The sequence below is a fragment of the Natator depressus genome, chromosome 3 (assembly GCF_965152275.1).
Source record: "Natator depressus isolate rNatDep1 chromosome 3, rNatDep2.hap1, whole genome shotgun sequence".
Classification (NCBI taxonomy): Eukaryota; Metazoa; Chordata; order Testudines; family Cheloniidae; genus Natator; species Natator depressus.
In genome coordinates, this window is record NC_134236.1 from 44,322,122 (window position 1) to 44,349,481 (window position 27,360).

The 27,360-nt window shown below is 39.6% G+C and overlaps 1 protein-coding gene across 1 annotated transcript in view; it reads right to left on the bottom strand.

The window, feature by feature from the left end:
* CSMD1 (CUB and Sushi multiple domains 1) overlaps positions 1-27,360 on the bottom strand; it is a 1,960,312-nt gene that overhangs the window by 773,075 nt on the left and 1,159,877 nt on the right. Inside the window, exon 7 of the mRNA XM_074947791.1 lies at positions 13,954-14,031. Within this exon, the coding sequence (XP_074803892.1) occupies positions 13,954-14,031 (78 nt within the window). The remainder of the gene's footprint in view (positions 1-13,953; positions 14,032-27,360) is intronic.

The window sequence follows — 27,360 nt, forward strand, 5'->3', positions numbered from 1 at the left end:
AATCTGGGAGACACAAAAACATTCCATATTAAATAATTTGGTAAGTTAGGGTTACATAAAATAGAATTCTACTATAATACAATGTAGACATTTAGTTTAAATACAACTTATTAAGCTTCAAAGGGTATGTAACTTGCTTTTTCTTGTTTGTTTTCTCATTTCTTTATTCCCTCTCGCTCCTATTTTCATTCTTTGCCTTTATTTCCATTTCTCACCATCTTCCCATACGGTATTCTCTCTCTGCTCTTTCCTCTTGTTGTTTTTGTACTTCCCTGTTCTTGTTTTTCTTTTTGTCCCTCCCCTTCCTAGGTGCAGGGGGATTTTCCCCTCCCCCCAGAACTCCAGCCCTTCACCCTATTTTTTTCTCTGTTGTCTGAACACCCTCCTTTATCTCAAGGGCATAACTCATCTCTTTTTTCCCATTTCCACTCAGGTCTTTACTAATCCCCAGTTTGTCTCTCACACAAGGCCCCATGAGCTCATTTCCCACCCAATTTCTGAACATATTTTAATCTCTTCTATGCAACTTACCATTGACTCCTTCACTCTGAATGCTGGGGAAACAGTGAAGCCAAACTACCACAGAACTGAGTAGAAAAAGCAGTTGCCACCCACTGAGTTAACCCAGCCCTACCTGACGACAGTGCCAAGCACTTGTAGCGCAGGGTAACTAGCAGATCCAAGGCGGCTCAGGGGATCAGCTTGAGTCAGTATCATTCACAAACACTAAATTCAGTAAAAATAATGTAAAGAACTACAAATTAAATAATACCTAGCAGGAAAAACAAAACACCTGAAATGTGATATATTTGTTTTTTGATGGCCCTCTGTCGTGTAAGTCTTAATGTACATTTTATTTAAACCACACAGTATTAAAAACTAGTCAAAATAATCAATAATAAACTGATATTTTACTATACATTGACATTTTTATAACAGAAAATCAGGAATATGTTTTAAGTTATTTAATGTACAGTAAGAGGATGTTTTAGTCTTTGTCTTACCTCCATAGAGTTATTCAAGGCAAAAGAAAATAAAAAGAAAATTTGTCTAAAAAATTATAAACCCACACACGCACACTTCTATTTCCCAGCAAATCCCATCCAAATCAAGCGAAACTGTGCTTCCGTTGTGTTACAGAATTGTGATGGTGTGTTTCATAGTGATAGAAATTATAATTGGCTTGTGGAAGACTAGGGGTTTTTGAAGTTGAACAAAAACTACACATGAACATTCATGTGCTTAAAACAGAAAATTGACTAAATGAAACTTTTCATGAAAGTATCTGATTTCTATGGGAAAATGTCAGCTATTCATTCAAAAAATGAACTTGTAAAAAAATTGATTCAGAAATACTGAATTGGTGACTCATGGGAGTTGTAGTTCAGGTGCTTCATTCCCCCCTTGTTTCCTCTGGACCAGGTTCCCTAGATGGACTTAATCATCCATATTTCATCACAGCAACACAACTGCCATGAGACACTACCTATGCTCACCAAAGAGGGTAATCATGGTGCATCATGGGTGATGTAGTCCAATTAGGCAGTTTTTCATTCTGGTTTCAGCTGAAATTTTTGGACTGAAAATTTCAGATTTTCAGTCAAAAATTTTCTGTGTTGATTGTTCATCAAAAAGATTTTTTATTCAGATTTTTTTTTTTTGACCAGCTCTACTATCAACTCCACCGGAGTAGTTTTCCCCAAAACCCAACAGGACAAACAGGATCTGAATTCAGATTCACTGCAGAATAACTGTGCAACAGGACTGTGCAGCTGGCTTGCTAACTATTATATTATGTCCCTTTCTGCAAGGACAACATGGCTTAGTCTCCGCTGAAGTTTGACAGGGTATGTTTCATCTCAGACTTTGTCCAAACAGCATGTACACCCTGAAACATGGCTGCTCTACATGGTCTGATGGTATTGTTTAATTACCACTACCTCAAACTTTTTTTTTTAGGTTCCAAGAGTCATAACCCCATCCATATCAAGATTTTTTCTGCAAACCTGAAAAACAGCTATGGATTACTTGTCAATTTACCTGCAATACTCTGAACCTTCAGGGACTAAATTTTGCCAATTTACACCCTCCCTAGCCTGCCTCTTCAGTGAAGCTGCACAGGAGGTAGTTAGTGTAGTATTATGTCAATTAAGCCTTATCTAGGTATTAAGAAGTATATTTAAAATTCAAGTGTTGTGAACAGTTAATTTTTATACTGCTATATTCACCTAAAGAGCAGATTGCTGGTCACTGGGTATCTGACTTTCCACATAACAGAATTGGCTGTTTATTTAGCTTGCAATATAAGATACTCACTTTGGAAAATCAATAATGTTACATAATTGCATATGAAAAATATTTAATGGCCGTTTCAGTTTTCTAGGTGGATTACAGTCCAGTCTAAGCACCTAAAATTCAATCAGATTACACACGTCTTGTTTAATATATTTTAATAGATGCTTTCTTCTGGTTATTTTAGAAATTATATATGCAAATTATGTGTTAAATAATTGATGAAGCACCTTGTTTTGCTTCTAGTTACAAGTGATGCTTTTCTTCACTAATATATTTAGACAGTAGTTCTCTTCACAGCAAGATTTTTGCATAGCATTTTAAAAGATATTTCAGCTCCTGCAGTGATGAAGGCCTATTTAGGAACAGCTAGTATAATTTACTAAGGTGATTTATTAAGCAATTTATACAATCTAGTAAAATAGCATTGTATAATATTATTTCATAGGGATATGTATCTTTGTTGAGAAAACTAAATTCTTTAACACTTGGGGAACTCTGTATTATTACATTTTATAATGGAACAAAGTAGATCAGGGTAATTATCCTTCTTGTTTTATTAAAGCTTTACACAACTGTTAGAGGTTAATGCTGCTATTTATTTTCCTACTGTCAAATGTTACACTATAATACAATCTATGTTACTCAGTAAAATGAGGAATGAAGGCATTAATCCTTCATTAGACAACAAAAAGTGACGTAATGTAACTCTAGCTATGTATGTATCTACATCTAGATAAATAAAGCAAAAATGTTTCTAATACACAAAGATCAAGGACTGAAACCTGAAACATTTATTCATGTAAGTAAACTTCATGGCATGAGTAGTTCCATTAACTTTTCAAATTAACTATATGAATGTCTGCAGGATTAGGCCTTTAATCTGCAGCATATTAAGACTAGTAGGAGAGTTATCTCTGTCCATATTTATTTCAGGGGAAATGATCTGAGCAACTGAGTGTGCAGTATATGTTCTGTATTTCTGTTAAAGGGCATTCTGAAATAAAATAGGATGTCTATAGACATGCTAAGCTTAGAATATTAATTATTTAAATCCATTGGTTCCTAGCATTGTAATTAGTTCATCAATAAATCATGGGGTGGCTCTTCTCATTTACAGAGAAGCCTGGTGTAAACATCGGCTTGAAAAATGCTTTCCTTCAGAAGCTGTGGGATTTGAAACTATGACAAACATTTTTCATAATTAGAATGGCTAGAAAGTTTGGGACTGTGTGTGGTCATTTGGGGAGTTTGGGTCTGGGTACTCTCAAATATGGTTTTGTGGGTTAATTCAGTGCAAGACCACACATACAAAACACCTAATTTCAATACTTACATTACTGAACAAGTACTAGACAGATAATCTGTTACAGTTATTGTGAGAATCATTACTTCACATGACCCTTCCAGAAGCAAGCACATGAGTGTCTGGAGCTGGTTTCAGCCATTGGCATACACCCCCTGCCCTCCCACCATTGAGCGGTGTTATGACAATATTGCCTTAGTTTCCCCTTCCTTCTGCCAGTTCCCATTTAGCCTAGTGTCTGGTAGTTCCTCACTATGACTCTAGCACTCTGTCTGGACCATTAATACCCTCTCCCCTCTTGGGGTGCGCAAAAGTGTCTAGCAAGTCAAGAGGCCAGTAACCCTAGTGAACAGTCAACAGTCTCCAGCCTCTTGGGGTTTGGATCCCTTTGCTGTACAGGTTTTAATAATATCTCTGTTGGGATTGGTGGAAGAGCCCAGATCCACTCACTCCTCTGGGTTCTAATCAAGGGACACCGTATAATGCATTTGGAACCAGTTTATCCCAATCCCTTGCTGTTTCCTACCACACCCCTCCTGTAGACTTTCCCAGACACTTCTGGATGTCCAACTGCCTGGTTGGTTTTCTAACATTGTGTTGCCGAAAGACCAAACTTTCCCTTCCCTTCTGAACTGCAGCTTTTTTACCACCCCAGCTGTTGCAAGGCCACCAACCAGCCACAGCTGAGGAACCAACTAGTCTCCCTGTAGATCTGTTAGCCACTGGGACAGCTTGTCCTGTGTATACCCCATGACAATCAGACTCTCTAACTGGATAAATAACAGGGACAGGTCAGAAAGAAACTACAAAAGTATATTGTTGCACATTATGAAGACTGCAAGAGTTATCAGTTTTCAAAGCAAGACGCCATTTCTTGTAATGGGAAAACCCTAGCATTCTCTCATAAATACCTTTTTAGAATGGTGTGAGGAGGCAGATGATCCTGGAAAAGAATTATGTTGGTGGGTTTTCTTTTCAAACCACTTTGTATGTCTGATGAAGATGATGGTGCCATTTAGCATGTCAGGTTCTGGCATGACTTGTTTAGAAAAGCTCACATACACCACAGTCTGGCTCATGATAAAAAGCAAGTCAGAAAGCTACCAAAATTTCTATAATTGCTTCAGTTGTTTTGGCTGAATGTAAGATCCGTCAAGGAGACAGGTAGACTTGCATTGTTTTTGTTTTCCCCTTGCCTTTAATTTAACTTTTGCCTAGGCTCACAAGCCTGAAGAGCTTTATAATGAGCAGATTACACTAAACTGGGAAGAGTGGTAGATATGCTGGAAGGTCGGGATAGGATACAGAGGGCCCTAGACAAATTGGAGGATTGGGCCAAAAGAAATCTGATGAGGTTCAACAAGGACAAGTGCAGAGTCCTGCATTAGGATGGAAGAATCCCATGCACAGCTACAGACTAGGGACCGAGGAGCTAGGCAGCAGTTCTGCAGAAAAGGACCTAGGGGTTTCAGTGGATGACAAGCTGGATATGTGTCAACAGTGTCCCCTTGTTGCCAAGAAGGCTAATGGCATTTTGTTCTGAATAAGTAGGAGCATTGCCAGCAAATCGAGGGACATGATCATTCCTCTCTATTCGGCACTGGTGAGGCCTCATCTGGAGTACTGTGTCCAGTTTTGGGTCCCACACTACAAGAAGGATGTGGAAAAATTGGAAAGAGTCCAGCGAAGGGCAACAAAAATTATTAGGGGGCTGGAGCACATGACTTATAAGGGGAGGTTGAGGGAACTGGGCTTATTTAGTCTGCAGAAGAGAAGAATAAGGGGGGATTTGATAGCTGCTTTCAACTACCTGAAAGGGAGTTCCAAAGAGGATGGATCTAGACTGTTCTCAGTGGTGGCAGATGACAGAACAAGGAGTAATGGTCTCGAGTTGCAGTGGGGGAGGTTTAGGTTGAATATTAGGAAAAACTTTTTCACTAGGAGGGTGGTGAAACACTGGAATGCGTTACCTAGGGAGGTGGTGGAATCTCCTTCCTTAGAGGTTTTTAAGGTCCAGCTTGACAAAGCCCTGGCTGGGATGATTTAGTTGGGGATTGGTCCTGCTTTGAGCACGGGGTTGGACTAGATGACCTTCTGAGGTCCCTTCCTACCCTGATATTCTATGATTCTATAATTCTATGATAAAAGAAAATTGCTAGGTCGGATTTTTGAAAATCTCCTACCTTTAGGATCATTCTGTTTCATCAGTATGCCGCTTCACTTACATCTCTCTTTCAAACATTGTTTCTTGTACTTTCTTTTAAAATATTCTTAATATCTTACATTTCTCTAGCGTGTTTCATCCAAGGTTCCCAAAGCATGTTATAAACAGTGATGATGTTATATTTTTTCAGGTCAATCCCTGTAGTCTAGATAATTCCTGTGTACAGTACAAATCATGGCAGGTGGTTTTTTGCAAGGAAAATTCAGTGACAATTTCCTGGTAGAGATTTCCCTACATTGTTCTGTCAAAGGTTGGTGTTTGCCTCATTACAGAAAAGTTGCCAAAAATGATGGGCCCCAGGGATCCACATGGAGGCCCTGTATTCCCAAAGATGCTCCCAGTGCCATGGCCCACCCCTACCTCGTCCTCTGCCCAGCTCATTACACTGGCACGTGTATTGGGGGAGGATTCCCCAAATTCGTTAACGGTTGTAAATTTCTGTGGTGGATGCAGTTGAGGTTTGTTTTTTCCTCTACATCCTCCCTACTCTAAAACATTCCTTTGAAGGCATATGTACAATAGATATCTTTGTGAACATTTTGCATCCCCAATCCACAGAGTAGTTCTCCACAAATGGAGGAAGTTCTTTGAAGATGCTCCTTTTAAACATTACCATTCCTGGACACAGATATTAATGTGCAAACCAACCCATTGCTGCCCATTATCATCATCTTGTCTCCGTAAGAAATACTAGTCATTCACAGATTAAAACCTGCCATATATGAGTTACAGATTAGGACTTTAGACTCGGGGTTTTTAAGCTTTTCAACATGGACAGATGCAGATGTACAACACCCCATTGGCTTCACTGGAGGCCTTAAGCAGCAGAACAGCTTGCAGGATCAGGGCCTGGGTATTTTTTTTTTTTACCACAACATGTCAGTTCCAGTTGAAAACTCCACTGACTGTCCTACAGCAAGTAATGAGAAGTTATAGAAAACATATTGCACAGATGTAGAGAGACATTTTTATAAGAAAAAATGACTTGATAGTTATGTGTACTGGCCCAAATTGTCTTTGGACTGAGTAATCATTGATTGTGCTAAATGCTTTCTGTTCTTCCTTTTTTTTTTTTACAAATATGTGCCACAATTCGTTTTACCCCGACAGCATAATACCAAAAAAAAAAAAAAGTAGAAAACAATATCAATTCCATTTGAGATGCTGGTGTTTACACTATATGAACTTCAGTCCATGTGAGGTGTGAATTTTGGTATTATTCCATTGATTTTAACATTTTGGGGGAAGGATTGGAGCCTGCAGTGGATGCTTAATAACTCTGAGCTTCCACTACAGTATTTTGATGGAAAATAGTGAAACAGTGCCTCTTTCGCAGTGCTCCTTGATTGTGATTTGACCTGAGATGGGAGTGGGTAGTACGTGAAAGTTTCAGCTTCATCAAAAGAAATGGCTTGTACAATAAATACAATGCTATATACACACAGCTAAAATGTTAAGGTTAGAGAAATGCAAAGAGAACTCAATAAGGTTGTGTGATGAAGCTATCAAACTGACCATGAAAATCACATGTAAAAATCAACAAAAATAATTCAGTCTGGTGTTGGGATCCACTTTTTCACTTTACTGTTCCATAGTAATTTGGAAAAACATTGCAGTTTAGGGCGAGGTGCTCTTTAAGGACCAACCAAAGAATTACATCAAAGTTCAAACCAGAAAAAAAAGAAACCAATATTTATTTCGCAATATTATTTTTATGGTCCTTTAAACACAACTTGAACTTTAAACACATTTTAAAAAATCATAGAAATAATAGCAGCTTTCATAATTGTAAATTGATTGAGTTGAGATTCAATTGTTGTCATTATCAGTTTGCTAAGATCACTGCAGCCACATCAGTTGGCAATTAATTTTAAAATAATTATCTCCCCACCTTGTTAATATATAAAAAGTTCTTGTCTCAATGGTTCTCCATACTAGGGAAAATAAAAAAAAAAAACAGATTAAAATGACACTGTGAAGTGCAGTATTTCCTATCACCAGGCTTAATGTAAACTTATAAGATAGATCAACATAGGTACATTGATTGGGGTGTGAAAAAAACAACCTCCTAATCAACATAGCTACACCAATGTGACCCCCAGGGTAGACACAGTTATGATGATGGAAGAATGCTTCAGTCAACACTGACAGCAGGATTGTCTGGCTATGTAGACTCCCTCCTCAGGCCCTACGCTACCAGCATTCCCAGCTATCTTCCAGACACCACTGACTTACTGAGGAAACTACAATCCATCGGTGATCTTCCTGAAAACACCATCCTGGCCACTATGGATGTAGAAGCCCTCTACACCAACATTCCACACAAAGAGGGATTACAAGCCATCAGAAACAGTATCCCTGATAATGTCACGGCATACCTGGTAGATGAACTTTGTGACTTTGTCCTCACCCATAACTATTTCACATTTGGGGACAATGTATACCTTCAAATCAGCGGCACTGCTATAGGTACCCGCGTGGCCCCACAGTATGCCAACATTTTTATGGCTGACTTAGAATAACGCTTCCTCAGCTCTCATCCCTTAATGCCCCTACTCTACTTGCGCTACGTTGATGACATTACACTACAGTGCTAATAAGCGATGGTCACATAAACACCACCCTATACCACAAACCTACTGATCGCTATTCCTACCTACATGCTTCCAGCTTTCATCCAGACCACACCCCACAGTCCACTGTCTACAGCCAAGCTCTACGATACAACTGCATTTGCTCCAACCCCTCAGACAGAGACAAACACCTACAAGATCTCTATCAAGCATTCTTACAACTACAATACCCACCTGCTGAAGTGAAGAAACAGATTGACAGAGCCAGAAGAGTACCCAGAAGTCACCTACTACAGGACAGGCCCAACAAAGAAAATAACAGAACGACAATAGCCATCACTTTCAGCCCCCAAATAAAACCTCTCCAACGCATCATCAAGGATCTACAACCTATCCTGAAGGACGACCCATCACTCTCACAGATCTTGGGAGACAGGCCAGTCCTTGCTTATAGACAGCCCCCCAACCTGAAGCAAATACTCACCAGCAACCACACACCACGCAACAGAACCACTAACCCAGGAACCTATCCTTGCAACAAAGCCCGTTGCCAACTGTGTCCACACATCTACATAAAAGAATAAATGGACACAAATCAGACGTTAAGAATTATAACATTCAAAAACCAGTCAGAGAACACTTCAACCTCTTTGGTCACTCGATTACAGACCTAAAAGTGGCAATTCTTCAACAAAAAAACTTCAAAAACAGACTCCAACGAGAGACTGCTGAATTGGAATTAATTTGCAAACTGGATACAATTAACTTAGGCTTGAATAAAGACTGGGAGTGGATGGGTCATTACACAAAGTAAAACTATTTCCCTATGTTTATCCCCCCCCTCCACCCCCCTCTGTTCCTCAAATGTTCTTGTCAACTGCTGGAAATGGCCCACCTTCATTATCACTACAAAAGGTTTCCCCCCCACCCCTGCTCTCCTGCTGGTAATAGCTCACCTTACCTGATCACTCTCGTTACAGTGTGAATGGTAACACCCATTGTTTCATGCTCTCTATGTATATAAATCTCCCCGCTGTATTTTCCACTGAACACATCCGATGAAGTGAGCTGTAGCTCATGAAAGCTTATGCTCAAATAAATTTGTTAGTCTCCAAGGTGCCACAAGTACTCCTTTTCTTTTTGCGAATACACACTAACACGGCTGCTACTCTGAAACATAGCTAACTTCGTTCAGGGAAATTGTGTTCCTACACCCAAGGAAAAACCCCTTCTGTCTGTGTAGGCTGTTTGTATATGGTGGGGTTACGCTGACATAGCTGCACTGACGTAGCAATGCCAGTACAGTCTCTGGAGTGTAGACACACCCTTACATGAATTCATTAACAGTAATGGCCAACTCTTAGTACTGAACAGCTTGCTTCTACAAGAGGATATTTTTCTGCCAGCAAATATTGAGGGCCGAATATGAGCAAGAGTGAAGCAGAAGGATGATTTAAAGTTCAATTAATAAAAAATTAAGAAATATAATTATATGGTAACAGTCTGCCATGAGTACTATTGTAGTTTTATATCACAATGCATTATGTTAGCCATTTCTTTCCTCAATTGCATACCAGATAATGATTTTCTCTCCCCTCTCTTTTTTAACACTGAATCAGCAGTGTCATCCTGTTCTGGAATTAGCCATTGTGACTAACTACTGAGTAACACAGTGTGTGCCATTAATTTACCTAAATGTGTTCCAGTGATCAATACTGAATCTGTAAAGTAATTTGTTCTTTGACTCTACATGGCAAAAATAATTGCCTAAAAAATAACTCTTTTTTTTTGTTTCAGCTGTAAATCTGATGACTGTTCACAATAAAAAGCTTATGGGATAAAAAATAGTGATTCTGGTATTAGCCAATTCCAAAATATATATCTATTTTTTAAATAGGTGAAAAATTATTTTTTGATATATAGTGAATCATGCCTTAGAATTAAGTTAAATTTGCTTCAGTGGAGTTTAAGGAGACTTTCACTCACATGAAAACATCTCTACATTCTGCATTTACTAATAACATTAAACACTTAATGTAGAAAATGTTACCCAGTTGCACAGTAAATAAACAATTTTAAACACATGTCCCTTATGTACACTGAGTGTTTAACAGTGTGTTAATATGTGTATAATTTTCAAAAATGACTAAGTGACTTAGGAAGACAAGGTGAGTGAGGTAATATCTTTTATTGGACCAACTTCTGTTGGTGAGAGAGACAAGCATTCGAGCCACACAGAGGTCTTCTTCAGATCAACATAGCAGTGGTGAGCTGGAGCCGGTTGTTAAATTTAGAAGCCCTTTTAGAACCGGTTGTCCAGCGAGGGACAACCGGTTCTAAAAGGGCTTCTAAATTTAACAACCGGCCAAAAGTGGAGCCTTAGGCGCCGACTCCGTGGGTGCTCTGGGGCTGGAACACACGGGGAAAATTTGGTGGGTGCAGCTCCCCTCCCCGCCCCAGCTCACCTCCGCTCCACCTCTGCCACTGAGTTATGCTCTGCCCTGCTCTGCTTCTCTGCCCGCCCCCGCCCCGGCTTCCCGCGAATCAGCTGTTCGCGCGGGAAGCCTGGGAGGGCTGAGAAGCAAGCGGTGGCTTCGCACTCAGGCCCAAGGAGGCGGAGCAGAGGTGAGCTGGGGCGGGTGGGCACGAGGAGGGCAGTCAGCGCCGCATCAGGTAACCGGAGGGAGGGCGCAGGGGAACCGCTCCCCGCCCCAGCTCACCTCTGCCTGGGCCTGAGCGTGAAGCCTCCGCCTGCTTCTCAGCCCTTCCCGGCTTCCCGTGCAAACAGCTGATTCGTGCGAAGCTGGGGGGGGGGGGGGGTTGAGAAGTAGAGCGGGGAGGCATGTTCAGGGGTGGAGGCGGAGGCAGAGCAGAGGTGAGCTGGGGCCGGGAGCGGGGCGGGGAGTTGCCGGTGGGTGCTCTGCACCCACCAAATTTGCCACAGAGCACCATGGAGTCGGTGCCTAAGGCACCACTTTTGTTGTGATCAGTGGGGGGAGTGGCTGCTCCCCCTTCTCCCCCCCAGCTATGCTACCCCACCCCTAGGAGCCAGAGGGACCTGCCAGATGCTTCCCAGGACTCCCCACCTCACCCCCCCGGCAGGTCCCTCTGGCTCTTAGGGGTGGGGCGGGGTGGGCACCCACTATGGTGGCCCACGAGACCCTCCTGCCCGGATCCGGGGGCAGTCAGGGGACAGGGGAGGGGGGTGGATGGGGCAGGGGTCCGGGGGGGGGGCACGAACCTCTCATGGGGTGAGGAGGGAACCGGTTGTTAAGATTTTGGCAGCTCATCACTGAACATAGGTATGTGCGGCTCGAATGCTTGTCTCTCTCATCTCATCCATCCTGTCTCTCTAATATCCTGGGACTGATATGGGTACAACTACATGGCATACAAGGAGTTACTTAGGGTTCATCTACACTGCAAATAAAGGAAAAGACTCATGGTCATGAGTCTCAGAGTCCAGGTCAACTGAGTAGGGCTCATGTTTTGACTGGGGCTCTGTAGATATTCAGGCTTGGGCATGTACTGGAGTTTGGGCTCAGAAACCCAGTAAGGAGGGATGGTCTCAGAGACCTGGCTCCAGCCTGAGTCCAAACATCTACAGTGCTATTTTTAGCCCCGTAGCAATAGTCCTAGTCAGTTGACCTGGCTCTGAGACTCATGGCTGTGAGTCCCCCTTTTCTTTTTTCAGTGTTGATGAGCCCAAAGTAGATGAACCTTACATTGCTATTTTTAGTCCCGTAGCACTACCCTGAGTCAACTGACCTTGGCTGTGAGATTTGCTGATGTGTTTTCTTATTTTATTTATTTTTGCTGGGTAGAGAATTGTACCCCATATGGGGAGAAGTGATGGTTTATAACCTGGATATGTATCCATTATTTTCTAATTGAACTGTATCACGAAGCTCTGTGCTGATAGTACCTAACACTGTGTTCCAAGCTGCCTCGTTATTTACAGTGGATATTAATACTGAACAAAAGAAGTTACCTGTAAAAATGTGAGTGGGAGAGCTTAAGGAAAAAAATCCATTTTTATTATTGTTTACCCTGTAATTTTATTGATAAATTTCACATTAGCAGCTTGTGCAACTACTTTAATACTAACAACATTCTTTTTAGTTCTGTGTTGAAAAGTCAAGACATCATAAAAACCTCACAAGCAAAAAGAAAAAAAGAAAAAGAAAAAAACAATACCTTATTATATCTGAAAGTCAACAGCAGACTGCCTTATAAACATTTTTTCCAATAGCCTGCCTTACTTTGAATTCCTATAATTAAATGTGGTATCTGACAGGATATGCTTTGAGAGCATAAGCAGAGATCACACAATGCACAGCAGTACCTTATGAATAATGCAACAGCCACCCATTTGTATACACACACCAGAGACTGTGGATCAGCTATATTCAGCTAGACCTTGCACAAAAAGTTCCTCTTCTGTGTCATACCAGGAAAGCATGATCTTTAAAACAGACACTTTTATCAGTCATTTTTCGTTCAAGTGAGCACACCAAAAACACTTTGCACAAAAGGATGCACCGAAGAAACAAAGAATAGAATCATTTCCAATCTCTCCGTACTTCTAGAATTGCACACAACAAGCCAAATGCACCCTTGGTTTTACTCCACTGATTTCAGTGCAATTACACCAAGGATTCATTTATTCATATGGGTTAATCATTATACAAACACTTATAACTAGTTGTGAGTGAACCTAGGAGTCCCCTCTGGATGTTCTTAGGTCAGGGGATCCCTTGTATCCACAATTAAATTGCAGATACTGTTGTGGTTGTTATTTTAAACTTGGCCTGATTCATGGGGGCAAGATCTCTTAGGATATTACTCAGATTGTCAGGTATTCAGGTGAAGAGGAAGGCACAATTACTTAAAACAAAAATAAGTTGGTGGTCTCTAGTTACCAACCTTATCTTTCTCCGAGACTACACATTGGGAAGAAGGGTACAAGGGAAAATTATGTTGCTCCAGAATCCACTAGACACATGGAGAAGGGAAGGAGCTGCTGAGGCCCCCTGCCCCACCTCCCATCTTGCTGGCAACTTGGGGAATGAGATTGGTAGGAATAGAAAGAGTTGCTAACTCCCCTCCCCCTAATACATGAAGGGAAGAAGCAGCCACTGAGACACACTGCATGCTGGTCACACATGGGTGGGAGTTTAAGAACTTCTGGGAGACTGAATTAACTAAGGCCAGTGGAAGGGTTAAAAAGTGGAAAACCTCAACCCAGAATCCCAGCAGCCAGAAGGAAAAGTGCTGCCTTTCCCCACATCCCCCATTTCCCAACAAGCAGAGAGAGTAATGTAAATACTATGATCCTCATCCCCCAGTATTATCATTGGAGATATAAAATGAGTTACTAACAAATGAAAAGACAGTGCAGCTTTCATAATTGTTCCTCAGCATTTCAGGGCTTTGTTATTTGTTTGTTTGGTCTCCCTAACACTCTCTCTACCAATTTGTGTTTTTTAATGAGAATAACAATATACACGATCATTCTAAAGATAATAATAATAATAATAACAATAGCAACAACTTACAGACAGAATTTTTGTGGTTACTGTCTTTGTTGGGTAGCATCTTGACTCCTCTTGACTTCAATTCAATTGCTTTTTTAACTGTTCAAAGCAAGCAAACAAAGACCAAGAAAGTTTATTAAGACATATAGTAAACACACACTGCATCCACAATGCATGTACTAAATGAAAACAAAGCAATATGGAGTCCTACTATGAAATGGAATTTACAGTTACTTCTCAAATAACCCAATTTTCTTACTTTTTTTCCTGAAACCATAACAATTTAATTATGTATCAGAAGAAAGTTGAGAGCCTTAGCATTTATTAGCAGTAATAACAGGAATATTTTGACTTCAAACAGAATGTTTAAGTTTCATTAGAGCCAGAAAAAAGACAAAACTGTCCTAATGATATCATGCTCAAAATGAATTTATGTTTTCTATTGTAGACGACAAAACTTAAAATAAAATAAAATTTAAAAAACCCTATTTTCATTGTACAATATACTCCCAACAGCAAACTTTTCTCATTTTTTTATAAAAAATAGAATCAGACACATGCAAATATGCAACAAATCTACAAAATTTAAACCGAATGTGTCATAGTCCCACAAAAGTAACTGATTTACAAACAAACTTGAGTTTGCTCTATGTCAGAATGCTGAAGACAATCTTCAGATGACACCTTTCAAGAATGTTGTACATTCACTGAGAAGTCCTTCTTTATATTCAACCTTTAATCTTTTTCCTGGAGCTTTGTATGTGATGGTTAATAGTTTTAAAGTTTGCACATTCATACTAAACACTCATCCTAAAGTTTACACATTCATATATATGAACCTCATCTTCAAATAATTAATTCAAAATAGCAAAAGAAAAAAAAAACCCTGCAAAAATGTATTTATATATTTTCTCACCATATTAACAAGTAAAACAGCAAAACTAAGGTCAATTCTACTTTTCTGCTAATATATGGATCTATCAAATTGTACATTAGTTACAATATGTACATAATCGTATGAACATGTTAAGAGACAGAAGGCTAGGAACAGTATACTGGCACTTGTTTGTCATATAACAAAAGGGTGTATTAAGTTTGTTTCTCTACTACACTTCTTTGCTGCTCTTGCTTCCACAGGCACCAACTCCGTGGATGCTCCAAAAAAATTAGTGGGTGCTTAGCACCCACCTGCAGCCAAGCTGTCCCCCTCCCACTAGCATCTCCTGCGCACTGGGAGCCCCACCGATCAACTCCTCCCCATCCCTCCCAGTGCCTCCTATACGCCGCAGAACAGCTGTTCAGCAACATGCAGGAGGCGCTGGGAGGGAGGGGAAGAGTGGGAATGGGCATGCTCAGGGGAAGGGGGTGTGAAGAGGTGGGGCGGGGGTGGAGCCTTGGAGGAACGGATGGAGTGGGAGCGGGGCTGGGGATAGGGTGGGGGTGGGGAAAGGCAGAGGCAGGGTGGGGCCTTGCGGAAGGGATGGAGTGGGGGCGAGGCCAGGGGTGGACCAAGGGCAAAGAGGCAAGGCAGGGGTGGAGGCTTGGAGGAAGGGATAGAATTATGGCAGGCTTGAGTCGTGGGGGGGGGGGTCGAGCACAACCTGGATAGAGGGGAAGTAAGCGCCTACACTTGCTTCATCAAAATGTTGTTTGTAGTATTCTGGTTGTGTTGGCCCGAGGATATTAGAGATACAAGGTGGATGAGGTAATATCTTCTATTGTTAACCCACAGATGACATGGCATTTTTATCTTCTCATTTTTCTGTGAGAGTTCATTCAAAAGCATAGTGGTTGTTTTGTTTCATCCACCTACTAGTTGTTATTGGGGGCATTTAGTACACTGGTTGAGGTACAAAATATGTTGTGATAGGTATGTATAGGACCCACGGATCTTGAAAGATGTGTTGGGGCAGGGTGATCATCATAGCAGTGGAGATATGTCTACACATTTTGCATCTGTTGTTATGGCAGGGTCTGGAGTTGCTTTGAGTTGGTGTGTCTGTATCTCCAGTAGGTGACTGCTTTTCACAAAGCGATCACTCCATGTCTGACCTCTCAGTTCTCATCCTCAAAGAATCCTGAACAACACCTTCAAAAGACAAGCCTCGGAGCTTAAGTTCATAACTTTCTTAGACACTAAAAATCATGTACTTAAGAAAGACACTGGATTTATGGTTTATTATAATAATCTGTAACTCACTAACCCCCTTTTTTGTCCTCTGACGGCAAAGGTGTCCACTTCCCTTTGAATGGTCTCCGACAGTATGTGTATATTTACTTATGCTACATGCTATTGCACCTTGCATTTAGCTGTGACACCTTGAGTACATTTCCGAGACCTGAAGAAGACTTCTCTGTTAGCTTGAAAGCTTGTCTCTTTCACTAATAGAAGTTGAACCAATAAAAGATATCACCGCACCCACCTTGTCTCTCCATGAAAATGTGGCAGCCTTCTCTGAAGTGTTGACATTCTTTGGGCAGGCACCATAGGAAGTGTATTGTGTGCTATATACGTTGTGCCATGCTAGATAGAAGCACATGCTTAAAACTCAGGAAATGTGTGTGAAAAGTCATAAAAGGAAAGTTAAATATCCTTTTACCCATATGGGCTGAAATTAGTTTGACCCTGGGCTTAATTTGACGTGATCTTTATAACAATGAGAGTAAATTGTGCAAAAGCTGTATCCATCTAGAGACACTAAGGCTGCTATATAATTTACTCACAGTAAACAAAAGGATTTCTGTCAAAAATGTTATCATTTACACATATGCTGATGAGAAAATGGAGAAAAGAAATGAGCTGATTTTGTGGAAAGTTAGCTCAGAAGGGTTCTGGAAATATATGACATATTATTTAATTCTTAATATTAAAGCACTTATATACTCTCTGCTTTTGTTTCCTTCAAACCATTACGCAACCACAGTCTTTTACAATATATATTGTGAAGTATTTCAAAGGCAAAGTGATAGACAATGGAACAATTATGATAATGCTGGAAGCCACTGTTTGAGCTATCTAGTCTAATCTCCCATGTGACAAGGAAGCAAGACTCTACACTGCACTTTCCATAAATCATTTAATACCCACTTGAATGTCTCTGAGTTTGCAAAAACCACATCGCTGGGCAAACTGTTCTACTGTCTGATTGTTCTTGCCATTATAAAGATTTTCCTCATTTCCTAGTTTAATTTTTTATTTAATAGTAAAACAATGACCAATGGGTTTCAATTAATATAAACAACACTTTTCTACCCACAACTTATCGTCTTTTAAGTATTTCTCATATCTAAGCTTTCTCATATCTCCTCTTAAACATTTATTTAGGCTAAGTGAATTGAATTCATTTCCCTTTCTCCGTAATTCTCAATCTCCAGTCCTTGTAAGAATTCAGTTCTCTGTCTTTGAACATTTTCCAACATCTATATTACAGTAGAGTCTAGCAAAATTTAGTACAGTAATCCAAATGCAATCTGAACAACACAATGTAAAGCCTAACTGCAACACTTCCTTTTATTACACATAAACTAAAATTAAACCCTAACAAAAGGAAAATAATCACCTGACAACACTTATATGCGCCTTACAAGCTAATATAGACAGGAATCTCCTAATTCATCTATAGACAGAAAAGGATCAAAGTGTAAAGAGGCTGTTGGGCCAGAAACCAGTGAAAGTAAATAGTGACAATAAAGGAAATTTCAAATTCACACAGCAGGTAGGTTCAGTGTTAATCTTTTACAGGGGTTTAGACTGAAAAGGCATACAAGTAAATGTAAGTGTACAGCCCCAACAGGAAGAAAGTAAGAAAGAATCTTCACCCTTGCCTTTCAGGGACTCCACTATTAAGATCTCTTCAAGTAAGGTAGCAGTCTTTTACCCACAGACAAAAGGAATAGGGGATACACCTCTTTTCGTTCCTTAAATTCATCTCTTACAAACTTGCATCAAAATATGACTCAGAAATGCTTATTATCTACCCCAGCCAATTGATTGCACTAACCAACCCATATAATCTTTCTTGTCCTGAAAATATACATACTTTCTAGAAAAAAAAGAATGTATTTGCTGAAGTATTGTTCTTCACAAGAGCATCAAACTGTAACTTACATTCAGTTTGTTTTCTGTCATTACCTCCAGATCACTCCTTACGATAGCTTTCTAAATAATACTTCCCTATCTTTTATCTAGGATGTGAATTATCATCAAAGGTATTTCATCCTTTATTTTAAACCTTGTCTCCCTTGGAATTGCCCAGTATCCCAATTTATCTAAATCACTTTAATTTTAATATGTCCAGTTCTGTGTTTTACTATACTTTAGTTTTGTACCAACCACACAGATCGATGCTCAATTAACCTTTCATGTTATTAATGAATATATTAAACAATATTAGTATCAGTATTGAACAATGACCAACCCCACCTGACATTTCTCCTAATCAGCTGTAACATTACAGAAAATCACAGGGCAAAAAGGGTTATCTATAAACCATTTGTTCATCATATCACATTGTTATTCACAAAATAACTGTAAAAGTAACTATAAATTTCCAGTATTTATAAATGTAGTACCATCCTGGAATCTCAACATGCCTCTATGTGATTTGCTGCCCTACAGGAAGAATTATAATAATTATAATACCTATCTCTTATATAGTGCTTTTATCCATAGGTCTCAAAGCTCTTTCAAAAAAGAGGTGAGCATAATTATCCCTATTTTATAAATACGGAAACTGATGCATAAGGAAGGAAGTGACCTGCCCAAGAACACCCAACAAAACAGTAGCATAACCAAGATTTGAAGCCGATCTCCTGAATCCCAGTACAGTGCTCATTCTCCTAGGCCTCCATTAAATTCAAGAGAAAAAAATGGACAGCCCCAGTGGTGCAGAAAAGGGGGAAATTTAAAGTTCCATGACTATACTATGACCAGATTTCAAGAAACCCCATAGTAAATTAAGATAAAATAACTTGCCCTTAGGGGAAATTTCTTCTGTGCACCCATCAGTGAGTGGATGGCTTATGCCTTGGAACATGGGGGTCATAAGTATATCTATCTAAAGTCATTTGAATGTTGTCATTATCCACGTAAATGTCTAATCTCATTTTGAATTCTACTGTGCTCTTCCTTTCTAATAATTTGTGATAACTAGTTGTACAGATATAATGGATAAAAATGGATATTTTTGTAAGTTTTAAATTTCAATAAAGGTGCATTAATGCATCTTGTATTATGAGAAAGGTAAATAGGGTAAAAATATCAGCTTTCAGGTATGAACCACCTATTCTTTGGGACTTTTAAACTGACCTAAACAAAGCACCAGAAAATGAAATACAGGGAACAATTCTGTATGAACATGGGGTTGAATCAGAAGATTTATCTGAATCACTTATTCTTCCAAAACAAGTACCTTTGAAGCTCTCTCAGCACCCTAGCAATATTTAAAAGACTATGATCTTCAATAATAGAAATTCCTGAATATAAGTAAGATGCATCCAGATTGAGTTTTTGAAAATGAAAAGCCAAACCCCCAAATTAAGAAAACTCACAAAATACGAAAACTACATACAAAAGTTCAGTCAACACATATGAAAATAAAACAAAAAAAAAGAGTTGGGAGTGCAATATATTAATCTGCTCCTCTCAACAGCTACAGGGCTGCCCTGAAAGTGGCCCCTTGCCTTAGTTTCCTGTGTTGATATGTCAATAAACTCAGAAAGACCTCAGTCTGTTAAATAATACCACTCTTGGGATTTGGTTTTACTGGCTTTATTACGTACAAAAAAATCTTCCCCCTCTCCCACACAGCCTTAAGCTGAGCACAACCCCTTTTCCTTGGGGAATTGCTTTAAAACTCCCCTAGTCCCAAGATCTTCCCTGCAGGAATCACTCTCACTCTCTGCCACAGCTTCTTATTCCTGTTTCCTACTCTTCTCTGTCTCCTTATGAACACCAGCTACTCACCACAGGGCCCCATTGACAGTTGTTAATGAGGCCCATGTAAAAGCCCAGTCCACAGCCCCCGCATCTGAGAAGAAACAGGAATGGTTTGAAACAACTAATATCTTCTATCAGCTAAGAGGTTGGCTTAGAAAGACAACCCTCCTTTGTTTTTCCCTTACCCCAGGGTTTCTTTCATTTTTTGTTCACATACATATCCACACACATTTTATATATAAATAATTGATTTCTACTTTCAAAAGGAAGGCCAGGAACAGTCAGGAATAATTAGTAGTATGGAATCAACTGGATCTGATACCAAAATTTCTCCCAACCAGTCATCAAAATTAGTAGTTGTAATGGAAGCTTTGATCAGAGGAACAGAAAGTCCAACTGGAACATACCCAAGCTCTGGTACTTGTTGAAACTACAACTGATCCATATGTCATTTCCATAAAATACCTTTGGATTGTTTTTATCATGAACAAAACAGGTCCCAGGCATTTTACATGTTGTCCAGGTACCCATTTCCCTCCACAACTGTCGTTGCGAGTCCAAACTACGTCTCCTACTCGAAAAGAATGATGATGAGTTTCACATCCTCAATCAAGTTATGTAGCTTGGGATTTGGCTACATGTGAGGCAATATCAGGACATAGGAGGTCCCAAGAGGTATGTAAAGATCACTTCAAGAAGTGAGTTGCAGGTAACTCCTGGGGTAGCAGCATGTGCTGTGTTTCTGTAGACAAGCAAGAAATTGTCCAGTTTCTGATGATGACTTGGAATAGACTAGTTAGCTTTAAAGGCATGCTTATGTGTTTAGCAGAATGCTTTGTACAGTCCATTTGTATCAGGATAGTGTGGAGCAGAACAAATGTGCTGAATCCCAGTTGAAGCCAGGAACTTCTGAAATTCTTCAGAACAGAATTGAGGAGCACTGTCACTCACCAACTATACCATTAAACCAACTTGGCTAAACAAGGTATGAAGATGTCCAATGGTCCTGGTAGCTATAGTAAAAGTTATTCTGAAAACTTCTGGCCATTCTGAATGGGCATCAGCTACGATCAAAAACATATAACCTTCTTATGGTCCAGCAAAGTCCACATGAATATATGTAACAAGGATTCTGAGGCCATGATCAAGGGTGCAGACATGCTGAATTTGCTGACATATAATATAGCACTTCACCTTTCTCTCAGTATCTTTTTGATACCTGACCACGAGATATGGTACTGGGCTATGGCTTTCATCTCTACAGTGCCAAAATGATCATCATGGAGAGCTTCCAAAATCTGAGATGCGACCATAATTCACAGATAATTTACACTGACGTGACACAAATTGTGTAGTGACTCTTATGGTCTAACACTGTCAACTGTAGTATCATTCCCTTCAGAAGATAAAGCACATCATCATTAGTTGTTGATGTCTGTGCTAGTGATGGGTAACCTATCCATGAAACTGAGATAGAACACTTTGTCCAAAGTTTCTTTGGAATGATGGGAGCATGGACAGGGTAAATGTGACAGCCCATCGGCACTGAAGTGCTGAGTCCCTGTATTAAATTGAGTATAGAGGAATCAGCTGAAAGTAGCAATGTCCATCATTGAATAAGAGCAGCAGCTAAAGATGGAATTCCACGTTTCTGTCCAATAATTGAAACCGATGGGCAATGATCCACCAGCAACGTAAAATGTCTACTACTATACAGATATATATATGGAATTTCTGAATTCCAAATATAATGCTGAAAGCTTCTTGCTCTATTTTTTCTTGGGGTAGTGAGCGTCCAGGAAATATGTGGAGAAATTGGAGAAATTCCAGAGAAGAGCAACACAAATAAGTAAAGGTCTAGAAAACATGACCTATGAGGGAAGATTGAAAAAAATGGGTTTGTTTCGTCTGGAAAAGAGAAGACTGAGAGGGGACAGGATCACAGTTTTCAAGTACGTAAAAGGTTGTAACAAGGAGGAGGGAGAAGAATTGTTCTTCTTAGCCTCTGAGGATAGAACAAGAAGCAATGGGCTTAAATTGCAGCAAAGGAGGCTTAGGTTGGACATTAGGAAAAACTTCCTGTCAGGGTGGTTAAGCACGGGAATAAATTACGTAGGATGGTTGTGGAATCTCCATCATTGGAGATATTTAAGAGCAGGTTAGACCTGTCAGGAATGGTCTAGATAATACTTAGTCCTGCCATGATTGCAGGGGACTGGACTAGATGACCTCTCAAGGTCCCTTCTGAGTCTATAATTCATGATGCAAAGGCAATTGCTTTCTCCATGCCATGAGGAAAAATGTGGGAAAGAACTGCACCACTCCAATATGTGTAATGACCCAGCCACTCACTTTGAGGAGAGAAACTGCTGAGCTTGAACTCATATGCAAACTAGTTACCATTAACTTGGGTTTGAATAGAGACTGGGAGTGGCTGGGTCATTACACATATTGAATCTATTTCCTTAAGTTAAGTATCCTCACATCTTCTTGTCAACTGTCTAAATGGGCCATCTTGATTATCACTACAAAAGTTTTTTTCTCCTGCTGACAATAGCTCATCTTAACTAATTAGCCTCTCACAGTTTGTATGGTAACTTCCAACTTATCCGTATATATACATATCTTACTATATGTTCCATTCTATGCATCCGATGAAGTGGGCTGTAGCCCACAAAAGCTTATGCTTTAATAAATTTGGTAGTCTCTAAGGTGCCACAAGTACTCCTGTTCTTTATACAATGTCTTTGTCCTTTGTTCACACATATTAGTATAAGATATAGGAGTATCAAAAAGTCAAACCCAGAATTCTATCTCATGCTGACAAACAAGCCTATATGCTAACACTTGTGTGTAAGCACCATGCCAAAGATTAGGGCTTTTAAAACATTAAAACTGATTTTAATTGAATAATGACATATTCTCGAGATGTAAGGTTAATTAGCAGTTTCTCCCGTTAAATCCGAAATAGTTGCTGGATAATGTAAATCATGGAGAGGAGACATAAACTGATTAATATAAAACAAAGACATGGTGTGGTGTTTAATAAAACTATACCATTCTATACGATTGTCTGAAACCACTCTACAAGTAAGTTTTTTGTTTAAAAGACGGTCTGAGATGTTAAGATACTATCTGAGTATATGTTTTAAGCAACTATTCCAGTTACTGAATTTCATGGGGCAATCAAAATCACTTAGCTAAACTAAACTAAACAAAGCACCAGAAAATGCAATACAGGGAATAATTCTGTATTAACATGGGGTTGAACCAAAAGACAAAGTCATTTTCCATCTCCAATTTATATGAATCACTTATTCTTCAAAAACAAGTACTTTTGCAGTACTCTAGCAATTAAAAGACTATGATCTTCTATAAAGGAAATTCCTGAATATAAGTAAGATGCATCCAGATTCAGTTTTTGAATATGGAAAGACAAACCCCCAAATTAAGAAAACTCACAAAATACCAAAACAACATACAAAAGCTCAGTCAACGCTTATGAAAATAAAACAGAAAAAGTTGGGAGCGCAATAAATTAATCTGCCCGTGTCAATATGTGCGGTCCTCCCAGCCACCTCATCGCAGCCATAGGGCAGCTCTGAAAGTGGCCTCACACCTTAGTTTCCTGTGTTATGTCGATAAGCTCAGAAAGACCTCTGTCTGTTCAATAATACCTCTCCTGGGGATCAGGTTTTACTGGCTGCATTAAAGTAGACCCTCAGAGTTATGACAACCTTGGAATGGAGGTTGTTTGTAGCTGTGAAACATCTGTAATTCTGAACAAAACACTATGATTGTTCTTGTAAAAGTTTACAACTGAACATTGCCTTAATACATCTTTGAAACTTTACTATGCAGAAGAAAAAAGCTACTTTTAACCATCTTAATTTAAATGAAACAAGCACAGAAACAGTTTCCTTTCCTCATCAAATCTTTTTCTTAAACTTTCCCTTTTTTTAGTAGCTTATGTTTAACATAGCACTGTACTGTATTTGCTTTTTGTTGTCTCTAAGCATTTGGATCATAGAATATCATGGTTGGAAGGGACTCAGAAGGTCATCTAGTCCAACCCCCTGCTCAAAGCAGGACCAATCCCCAATTTTTGCCCCAGATCCCTAAATGGTCCCCTCAAGGATTGAACTCACAACCCTAGGTTTAGCAGGCCAATGCTCAAACCACTGAGCTATCCCTCCCCGATTGCATGCTTCTGGTTCCAAATTAGGTGTGTGGTGGACTGGTCAGTTTGTAACTCTGGTGTCCATAACTCTGAGGTTCTACTGTACATACATTAAAATCTCCCCCTCTCCCTCCCACAGCCTTAAGCTGAGAACAACCCCTTCTCCCTGGGGTACTGCCACTTATAAATTGTCTCACTTTACTATCATAAACCAAACCAGATGCGCCAACTTTTCAACAAACTTCCCTTCACCTTCTATAAGCTATTTGTATTATCCATAATAATTAGACAGAATCCATCTATTAACTATGGGAATAATAAATACCTGTTTCAACTTGCCTAGGAAACAGCATCCGCACAGTAAGCAGCTCTCTTTCTTAAAAGAGAAGTAATGTCTCCACTAGAGACACACTCTTGAATTTCCTGCTTTGTTTTTAATATTTCTTTTGCAGAATAAATGACTTATTAGTAACTTTGATACAAAATTACTCAAGATAGTTAAGTACAACACTGATTGCAAAGAGTTAAATTGGGTGACTGGGCAACAAAATGGCAGGTGAAAATCAATGTTGATCAATCCAAGTAATACAGTCTGGAAAGCATAATCCCATCTATACATATAAAATGATGGGGTCTGCATTAGCTCTTACCACTCAAGAAAGACATATTGGAGTCATCATGGATAGTTTGCTGAAAACATCTGCTCAATGCGCAGCGGCAGTTGAAAAAGCTAATAGAATGTTAAGAACCATTAGGAAAGAGACAGACAGTAAGACAGAAAAATCATAATTCCACTATATAAATCCCTGGTACACCCACACCTTGAATACTGGGTGTATTTCTGGCTGCCCCATATAGAATTGGAAAAGGGACAGAAAAAGCAATAAAAATGATTAGGTGTACGGAAAAGCTTCAATAGGAGTTGGGATTAAAAAGACTGGGACTGTTCAGCTTTGAAAAAAGATGACTCAGGGGCAATATGATAGACAGGAAAATCATGAATGGTGTGGGTAAAGTGAATAGGGACTTGTTATTTACCTTTTCAGATAACATCAGAACTATGGGTCACTGTGACAGGGTACTGGGCAAGAACTGTTGAGTCAGCCCTCTGTCAGGATAGCTTCCATTAAAGGAAGTAAATGGGAGCTGCTGAGAGAAAACCAGCTGCCCGCCCAGTTAGCCTAGGGCTATATAAAAGGTTGGGAGGAAGGAAGCCTGAGAAGGGGAATGAGAGAGTGGAAGCAGTGTGATAACTCTTCCCTCCAGGGTGCAGACACTAGAACCCAAGCTGTGTATGGTTAAAAGGTGGTGGGAGCAAAACCTGTAAATAAATGACACCAGTGATTACTGAACCCCACGGTCTCCAAGTGACTTTGTCCCCTGCTACAATCACCTAATGAAATTAATAAGCAGCAGTTTTAAAACAAACAAAAGGAAATATTTCTTCACACAACACACAGCCAGCCTGTGGAACTCATTGCCTAGGGATGTTGTGAGGGCCAAAAGAATAGCTGGTTCAAAAAAGAATTAGATAAGATCATGGAGGATAGGTCTATCAATGGCAATTAGCCAAGATGGTCTGGGATGCAACCCCATGCAAACGTCTGACTTCCAGAAGCTGGGACGGGACGACAGGGGAAGGATCAGTTTATAATTGCCATATTCTGTTCGCTGCCCCTGAAGCATCTGGCACTGTCCACTCTCAGAAGATAGGATACTGGGCTAGATGGACCATTGGTCAGATCCAGTATGGCCATTCGTATGTTCTTTTGTTATGTTCTTATAATGTGAGCATGCATTGCTAAAGGCTTACTCTGCCTCCTCTGTGTGACAAAGAGTGGTGTCACATCCCTGAATTCATATAATGGGAAACAATTATTTATAATTCACTTTATCTGTTTTTTGTTTCTCAGGACTATGGGCCAGATTCACGACTATTCTCTGGCTACTTTGTGCTGCTCCAGGGATGCAAAGCAGCTCTAAACCCAGTTTAACCAGCCTGTTAAACTAGGTTTACAGGTGCTTTGAATCACTGAAGCAGCACAAAGCAGCCAGAGGATAGCTGGGATTGTCGCCTTATAATTGTAGTTTTGAGATAACATTTCTTGGCACTTAGTGTCCTAACCCATGAAGAAAACACCCTTTCATGCCCACAAAATGTACAGCCAGCACCTATAACCTCTCAAGATTTTGCCTTTTGGAAATAAAGGGCAAGATTCTATTTTCCTTCTTGATGCTGAGCTTCACAAGCAGACTCATAATAGGCCGCTCAATGTGAGTATGGTTAGTAGGATTAGACAAAAATGACTAAAACTGTAACAGAAACAGATGCTGTTCCAATAAAAGCTATCACCTCACCTGCCTTGTCTCTTGAAACTGTAATACCATTTTAATTTAAACTTTTACCTTTGAGAAATATTTCACAAATAAAATATGTTAAATCGCTCAGATTTGCTGTGTGAAGGTGGATCTTTGCTTCTGCATACAGCCCCAGTTATGTCAATGGGGCCCCAATATTCCACAGTTTCAGGAGTGGGGTCCTGTTTTATAGATCTTCAGTATCGGGCAAAGAGGCAAAATACTTCCCTCATATGTTTGAATATGCAACTCCATAGGAGCCAAACATATGTATTTCAGCACAGAATTTTGCCCACAGGTTCTAATTCAGGGCATGTGAATAGCTGATCATACTAGATGCACTAAGCTCATGTAGTGGTATTCATATATTAAAACTAAATTTCAAATGAGGAATTCTTTGCTAATATATTTCCTCTGTATATTGCATTGGTTGAGACACTGCTAGAATACTGCATCCAGTTCTGATGTGCACATTTCAAAAAGGATGATGAAGAATAGGAGAAGGCTCAGAGAAAAGCCAGAAGAATTATTTAAAGGCTGTAAAACATACCTTACAGTGTAAGACTTAAGAAGGTCAATCTATTTAGATTATTGGAAAGAATGATAAGAGCTGACTTGTTCATGGTCAGACTAGGTGATTTCAGTGGTACTGTCTGGCCTTAAAATCTATTAATCAGTCTGAACCATTACCGATTACGGAAAATAGCCCTAATACTGCTCTTTTTTCCCCGGTGAATCCATAGCAACTTTTGTTTGAACTTCAAGGGATTTATTTTATACTTAAAGCAGGATAAATGAAAGCAGAATTCTTGTGTTTAGTCAAAATGAGTCTAATGGAGTTACTTACATGCTCCTAAAAATTGAATCTTTCTAGTGTGACTTTTTAAAAGACACAAAACGTTTACTAAATTCAACTTTTTTTTCCTGGTTTTGTTGGGTTTTGAAAAGTGAG